General features: G+C 35.9%; 1 protein-coding gene across 3 annotated transcripts; it reads right to left on the minus strand.

Annotated features, from left to right (window-relative positions):
* Positions 1 to 279: 279 nt before the first annotated feature.
* LOC119067123 (glutamate receptor ionotropic, kainate 2-like) lies at positions 280 to 5,002 on the minus strand. 3 transcript variants are annotated; one of them, XM_037169897.1, is made up of 15 exons: positions 4,829 to 5,002; positions 4,232 to 4,384; positions 4,098 to 4,160; positions 3,833 to 4,036; positions 3,503 to 3,717; positions 2,797 to 3,437; positions 2,546 to 2,735; positions 2,226 to 2,310; positions 2,016 to 2,154; positions 1,673 to 1,852; positions 1,416 to 1,614; positions 1,109 to 1,340; positions 955 to 1,047; positions 710 to 870; positions 280 to 647 (listed from the first exon to the last, which is right to left on the minus strand). In XM_037169897.1, exons 1-15 carry the CDS (start codon positions 4,905 to 4,907, stop codon positions 453 to 455), a joined length of 2,829 nt encoding a protein of 942 aa, XP_037025792.1. In that variant the 5' UTR covers positions 4,908 to 5,002; the 3' UTR covers positions 280 to 452. The 3 variants fall into 3 exon arrangements, with proteins under 3 accessions (XP_037025792.1, XP_037025794.1, XP_037025793.1); XM_037169899.1 differs by lacking the exons at positions 4,098 to 4,160; positions 4,232 to 4,384; positions 4,829 to 5,002 and having other exon boundaries at positions 3,503 to 3,728; positions 3,833 to 3,966; XM_037169898.1 differs by lacking the exons at positions 4,098 to 4,160; positions 4,232 to 4,384; positions 4,829 to 5,002 and having other exon boundaries at positions 3,503 to 3,749; positions 3,833 to 3,964.
* Between the last annotated feature and the right edge of the window lie 2,790 nt (positions 5,003 to 7,792).

Genomic DNA, 7,792 nt, shown 5'->3' on the forward strand with positions numbered 1-7,792 from the left:
TACATCTTTCCAGCAACCAAACTACACAAACTTTTGAAGCTTGAGTGAACTTTAGGAAGTTACCGATACTGAATGCTATCTCGTTAGAAAAATTCCATTTGATATTTTGTCGGTTATGGGAATCGAACCTGCATCATTTGAGGCCTCACGCGTATTTTATGTGAAAACTGTGCACATTCTAAGTACGGTTTATCCACAACGTCCGTCGTAACATTTAAACACAGAATCTTTGAATTATTCTCCATAACGATGAAAATGAGGTAGACAAACATTTCATCTTTGTCTTACTTTCCATATATTCTGAACTATTTTCCTTATTTTAGTTACATATGTTATGTGATAATCCCTGCGTATAGCTGTAGCTCGTTAATATACTTATCGTTGATTAATTTCTTTCCGTCATATTGTAAAATGTTTATTTAAAACAGTGAAATTTGCTAATGAAACTCTTGTTACATTAGATCATTATTTATACGTTCCAGGCCAATTTGATAACCTGAACGTAATCCACGACCCGTGTCTATACTTTTTGTCGACATATTTGCTAGTGATCCTTTTTCCGACGAGTTCTCAGCAACCGGTTTCTTTGTCTTACGTAAATCAACCGCAAATTTTATTTCCTCCTTGAATATCTGCCACCGAGGAACCTACAAAAAGTTGCAAAGGTAAGAGATAATGTGTAGAAGACAGTTCGTCTCTTTGCACTTACCTTACGTTCCACTGACATTTTGTTTATATTCCAAAAGAATTCGTAAATTCCTAATAAAATTGCAATACCGATACCACCGAGTAATACTAGGAAACAGCCGCCAACATTACCCATTTTCAGTTGTACATCTTCTGATTTCTCGTCTTTAGGACACGCATTTTCTGTTATTATGGATTGGACAAATATCGAAATTAAATTCTCTGATCGTTCTACAATCTGCAGATGAACTGCTGTTTCTATTATACCTCCCTCCCACCACTTTTTTTTTAATTGTTGAAGTTTTCCTCCTTCTTGCAACCTTAAAACGGCTTGACTAATGAGTGTTCGATATGGTGAATCTGTTGACAATAATGGAGTAAACACTGTGCTAGGTCACTGGATCTGCTTAATTTAACTCACCCATTGGCATCGCTATTCCGTATCCTTTTGAATCTAACCATGTACCAACATTCATTAAATTACATTCTCGTGCAGTCGTGTAGTCAATAGAAGTAGACTCCATCAGAAATGCGTACTTTCGATTACCATTCAATACTCTGTCGATACCTTCAGCGTTGTTTTCGGCAAAAACAGAAGGTGAAGCCGATTCCATAGCAGTCCACATACGTTGATAGGTGGAATGGTTCGAATTCTGAGGAACCAAAAAGGTTGGGGATGAGTGATGAGAACCAATCTCTTTTCTCACAAAATCAGTGTTGTTAGGTACCTTAAAAAAAGCCATTGTACTTCCACCAATCACAGCTCCATATTTAATTTCACTTTGCTTCGCCAAATCTTCGGCATTTTCAATACTTTCTTCCATACGTTCCTGTGTTAGGAAAGCAGCTAAATTGGCCGTGTACGACGAAATAACTATCAGTGCGAAAAACCACCAAAGGCCAGCCGTTACACGTGTTGATATGGCTCTAGAGACGGTATTTTGCTGTTGATTTGGTTCTCCATGTTGATTATAGCCGCACTCACCTTGGCAGTATATCGCATCCCTGTTGCATGATTGACCCGGCTACCAACCAAATCCAATTGTGCATGTTCCAGATGGTTTCCAATAATTGACTGTCCGATTCGTCACTTGATTCGCTTTGCGATGAGCTCGCCTCACCGGTTGCAACTGGTGCCGGTAATTGCCAGTCGTCCACAGCAATCCTTTAAATTTGAATGAGTTGAGAGTGTCTAAAATAGTCTGTCCTCATCATAACTCCTGGTTAAAGTTTTCTCTACCAACAGTATAGTCAACTAGGTGCCCCAATAGTCTAAGTACAGTGGAGCCCCCGACTACTAGACAACTTTAACTAAACTTTCAACTTACATAGCCAGAAAATAAAGCAAAATTGACAAGCAGAGATATGCTATTGCCATCAATAGCCAAACGGTCGTAGACAACGGATACATGAACGAGAATAGACCCGGTGATTCTTTTTTCGGTTTTGCATAGAGTATACTAATTCCTGTCAATGGACAGTAATATAAAACTCAAAATGATTAGAGGTAGTCATGCATGATGAAAACTATTACCTACCTAAGGTCATAAACGGCATTGTAAAATCGACTGCCGAACGTCGTTCATATGTTATGGTTAAATCACAAATGGCCATGTCAGCTTTCTTTTGATGTAGAAAAGTGGATTGAAAATTGAGTGCAGACTTTTTGTTTAGGGGCCGTTCATAAATTACGTAACGCAAATACCCGGGGGGGGGGTGTTGACCTGGCGTTACGGTCCATACATTTTTTTTAAAGTTCCATACATTTTAGCGTTACAGACCCGGGGGGGGGGGTCTGAAAATTATCAATTTTTGCGTTACGTAATTTATGAACGGCCCCTTACATCAATATACTCACTCCATCTAGTAGAAACCTGATCAGTCCATTCCATTTCTTAGTGTCTTTATTGTATGATCCATATGCATTGTTGGGCTCGAGTACAAATTTATAAGTAAAGTTCAAGTGTATTGCGATGCTGTCGATTAAGTCCTTAGAATATCCTTCATATTTATCGTTGCCCACAAGGACTTCACCTTCTTTTGCGGTTCTAGACAGATTGGAACAGCCTCTTCAGATCTGTTTAAAAACCAGAATTTTTTTATACTTACCTATAATCGAGATATGGCTTTCCACGTAAAGCAACAACAGTCACTATTTTATTTTGTAAAACCTGTGCAACTTGAGAGGTAATTTCAGCTTCGGTTCTTGTGTAATTAATGTGCACATGCTTCGGGTCCATTGTGGCGATTTTTTTAAATCCGTCGCCTAGCTTGCTTAGCTCTAAAATTTCCATATAAAAATCTTTCCGTTTACCGTCGCCGTCAAAGACTATTCGGCCAGTCATTCCCAATTCTGTTATCTGATCCATCGTCTGTAAGATTTGCATTCCGTATTCCCATTTTCCGGAATGAGTTATTTTCGATTCATAATCGACCTCATCATCTCCGTACTCTTTTCCAGTACATCGTAACAACGATGGATAAATGGTTCGATTTGAACTCGATTCACGAAAGGCCGTCGAGAATACACGTGCTGCGTCGTTGAATAGAGCCGCTTCGGTTTTTATGCGATCTGCAGAGATTACTGTATAATCCTGATTTTTTTTAGCATCCTGCCGCCAATCGTGCACAGCTGCCTCCACTTCCAGACTTTTAAGATTCATTATACGTAGAGTTGTGATATTGGACTCGATAGATTTTAAGTCAGGAAAGTCCAGCATATGCGAGTCGAGAGACGTGATTATGTAACTCTTTTTTCCGGTTAAACGAACATCGTTTAGTGATGTGTCTTTTGTTTGAAGGAAATCTAGCATACCTGGTAATCTTTCGTCATATTTACGATAATTGCTTGCTTCAGCAGTTCCGTAACTTTCTCCGGTGAACAGTCAATAATCATTCGCTTTTCGGTTGAAGCCTTAATTTCTTTTAGGAACGGCATATAATCATCCGTATCGGGAGGTAACTGACGAATCGTTATTGGACTGTCCTGGGGATCGTGCATTTGTAATATTTCCACCAGACGCTCCAACGCTATAACGAACCTGATCAGTACACAATGTTTTCGAATCAGCAAATCAACTGATTATGCATCCTATTTTCGCTGCAAAAATAGAAAGAAAGAAAGAAATTGAAGTCGAAAACCTACAGTCAGCAGTTTCGTAGATCAATGTAAATTCCTTCCATTCATAGTCAACGATGATCTGCGATAGTGCCTTGGCATAGAAATTATTTTCAGGGAAAAAGTTACGGGTGTATCGATGATTTTCGGAAATATCCACTTCATCCTCTGGCAGCCAATTCGCTAGAATATGTGGCACACCGAACTCATTACAGATTGAGCCGACGATTTCTGTAATTGTTTTCAAAATTCTCCTATTAAACGTTTAAGATCGAACCTTTATCCCGCTTACTTGTTGTCTGAGATGAACTAGGCCCAAATATTGCAATTACACCTTCAGATATTAAATCACAAGCTACGGTTAAAGGCAGAAACAGAATTTGTGAAAAAGAAATATAGGTTTTGTGGATAACTCGGAATACGTACCAATTTTCTTCGCCTTCAAACTGTCGTCTCGCTCGACCAATTTTACTATTGGTATGAATTCAATCCGTTTGTTCGTGTTGTACACATTTTCTCGTATAATTGCATTGCGAAACGCTACCTCAGCCTCGCGATTATCTTCATGAAATATGGCACCTTTTTCGAATAGATTACAGTCTTTATTCATAATCTAGTGTTAAGCAAGCCCTCTAGAAATTAATGATACTTTGGTATGGAATCACTTGTGCATTAAAAATAAAGCGATTTTCATAAAGTCATTTCGAGCTTCATATCAGCAATGATGTTGTTGATATAGAAAATTTAAAACTCATAAAAATCGCTCATTGGTGCACTTCCATGCACAGTGTATATATCATACTGTCATACACTGTATGGATCATTCGTGCTATTTTTAAAACGACTTAAGCGCGTCGTATCCATAGCGAATTATTTATATTTATAATTGCCATGATTGTGACATTTTTCCTTTATGATTCACTGTATATTACGCACTTTTATGATAGAGCTTCGTTTTTAAAGACAGCTTGTTCAGTGAAATGATATGTCGCATTTTAAACACTTAGTCGAGATTATATTTACCTATTTTATATTGTCCTTCGGCAGACGTTTTCAATATGGTACCGGTTATAAACAACAAAATTAATTTACTTAAAGCCATACCGCAACACCGAAAACTAAATTAAGATCATTATAGTTTTGACGTGTAACTAAGTGCTAACGGTGTCGTCGATTTTTTTAGACTGAAAATGATAACTGAAAGCAAAAGAAAAACGAAAAATTGGAAATTCTCTCTCCGAAAAAACTATTTTATTTTTCTGGCGTTCATAACTGCGACAACACATTTCAGTTCCTAGTTCCTCTCCAACAATTTTATTTTTGGAAAAGTATTTTTAGGTTTCTCAAGAGTATATACGTTTAAATGCTATTGTGAAACTTCAAAACAACACGACTGTTCACGAGGAACTTTATCGTGAATTATGATCGTATCTGGGTGAAGTGCATTTGCTTTATGGTGAAGAATTCTCCGTGATTAATCGCTTCATTGAAGTGAAATAGTTCAGTGTGAATTCAAATCAGCTCTAACTTAGTAAAACCAGTCAAAATAGTAAATTTCGTCAGAAGGAGAAAGAATCAAGCTTGGGAATGATCCCAAGTCAGCCTGAGAAAATTATTTGCTAATAGAAAAAAATAGTCTCTTCGGTCCTCTTATTTAAAAAAACGCCCCTCTCCAAGGGATTCCTATAACAACAAAATATAAAACCAGGTTTAATTAAAATTGGGAATAACAGTTCAAAATCACAATTAAATGGTTTAGCACACAGGTACCAAGGACTATTTTTGAGAATTTTGAGAATTCTTTGAGAAATTTGATAAATATTTCTTGAAATTTCTCACAATTTTAACAAAATATTTTTTTTATTCTTCTGAATAAAATTTAAGAAAATTAACTTTGTTACGTGTCTAACGATGTAGACAATATTTTAAACGTTTTTCGAACTGATTTAGACAGCTAGTGCTGTCAGTAAATTTTAATCACTCGACGAAACTGCAGTCAAATGCAATAGGTTTGTTACAAGTAACTGTAAACATGAACTTTCACTGACCGGTCTCTATGGATGAAATTTGACAATTCGTATGACCTTGAAACAGACCTATAAGGGGGCCGCACTGAAAAATTTGGACGTCATTATTGGATGAATATTTTACATATGAACCTTAACTTTTGAAAAATGAATAAAATCCGCCAAAAGTAAAATTCATAAGAACTTCCAAAAAATGACAACAAATAATTTTCATGAAAAACGTAATTGACAAATAATTCGTATAAGAACCTTAACTTATAAAGGATTCGGATAGAAACCTTTTCTCAAAGAAAATTCGAATAATTAATTTGCATAAGAAAGTTAAATCAATTATTTATTGTCACTTTTCCCAGAGTACCGTTGTTATGCAAATTATTTGTTCGGATTTCTCAGAGGTGCACCCGATGAACCTAGCTTAGAATTTTTTTCTTCTGTTTTCAACGTTATTCAATCCAGAAATACAACCCAATACAATCCATATGAAATCACATTAAAACATAAGTGTGTTCACCTTTAAAGAGAACAATTTTAGATTTATCAGAGTTTTAAAACTCATCCCATGTCTAGTTCCCAGTGAATTAAGTGTTTCCTAATCTATGATATTTGGCGTTGAATTTGAATTCGCTAAGGGATTCGATGACTTTTAGAACTCTTAAAAATCTCAAATATGTTCCGAACTAAAAAAAACACTTTAGCTCGATTACACAATACACTTATGCACGCGAGACAGCAGTATCAGTATGAATGTGCTTAACATGTACGAAGGTACGTACATGATAAGTATATAAGAAGTCTTTTAAGTGGATTGAGAAACTGTGGTGCGTAAGTAAGGGAATAAAAGTTTCTAAGCTAAAGTTTTCGGGTGTAAGGTTTTTGAAAAAACTACTTAACCCCGAGAATTAACTACAAATAACTGCAATCCGGTCCTAAGTTTCAGTTACAGTCAGGGGCAGTGAATTTTTGGCATGAATTTGCTTCAACTGTTTTTCAGCATGAATTTGCTTCATCTGTTTTTCAGCTATCCGCACGTACAATCAAGACGTATAAACAGTTTTGATTATTTGTGTGGATCAACTTAAAAACACAGGAAGTAAATTCAAATAATTTTTTTTGGAAATTTCACAAGAACTTAAACTTGTAAAAAATTATAACTATTTTTCTTATGCGCGGTAGATGACCCCAAATTCCAATGAAATGCAATGTCCTCAGCACCTAATTGAAATGTAGGATTCAATTAAAAAAAAAGGATCCAACAAAAAATCCGGGTCAGATCATTGTCTACAAAAGGGAGTACATCTCGTATTGACACATTTGTAACGAGCCATGTATGAAGCCACTAATAAATTACAGAATTTCCAAATGTTTTCGTTTATAAAACAGGTAGAAACAGAGAAAGAAAAAAAAACTTGTTCTGCGGGTAGGTATATTATGATTATAACAGCGATATTAACAATTAAATAATTTGTTTGAGCTAATTAAAAAGCGGATAAATGTTCCAGTATAACGTGATGAAAGGTTCATATCAAAATGCAAAGGAGTTGATCTTAATTCAATCAGCTATATATGATACGTAATGTATCACTCATGTCAGCATATATAATACAATATACACACACAGAACGAAGTGTTTCAGAATGAGAAATTTTAAAATGATTTTCATGTTGGGGCAATTTGTTGAGTTAAGATAAAAAAGACGTTTTTTGTGTGACTTGACGAAGAAAAAGATCTGCCTTTTGCCCATTGGGGACAACATAATTTTTATTAAATTAGGATTTTGTGTGGTTTTGTGTAGGCGGGGATGACCGGAAATGATAGATATATTTAAATAATTTCACTCTTTCTGATGAATCCATTTCGTTGGATGTTCTTTGTTGCACGATGTATACGATGCACGATCGAAGACTAATGGATTTTAGATTGCGTGCGGCAAGAGTGTCATTTATGTTTATTTTGTAAAAAA

Source organism: Bradysia coprophila (genome assembly GCF_014529535.1).
Source record: "Bradysia coprophila strain Holo2 chromosome X unlocalized genomic scaffold, BU_Bcop_v1 contig_12, whole genome shotgun sequence".
Taxonomy (NCBI): domain Eukaryota; kingdom Metazoa; phylum Arthropoda; class Insecta; order Diptera; family Sciaridae; genus Bradysia; species Bradysia coprophila.

What these genes read in the sequence shown, in the direction of transcription:
- LOC119067123 (XM_037169897.1), bottom strand. Translation starts at nt 4,907, where the DNA reads ATGGCTTTAAGTAAATTAATTTTGTTGTTTATAACCGGTACCATATTG. An exon ending in CGAAGGACAATATAAAATAG is followed by an intron (nt 4,385 to 4,828) that starts GTAAATATAATC and finishes TATTCGAAAAAG; the next exon opens with GTGCCATATTTCATGAAGAT. An exon ending in GGATGCGATATACTGCCAAG is followed by an intron (nt 1,615 to 1,672) that starts GTGAGTGCGGCT and finishes TACCGTCTCTAG; the next exon opens with AGCCATATCAACACGTGTAA.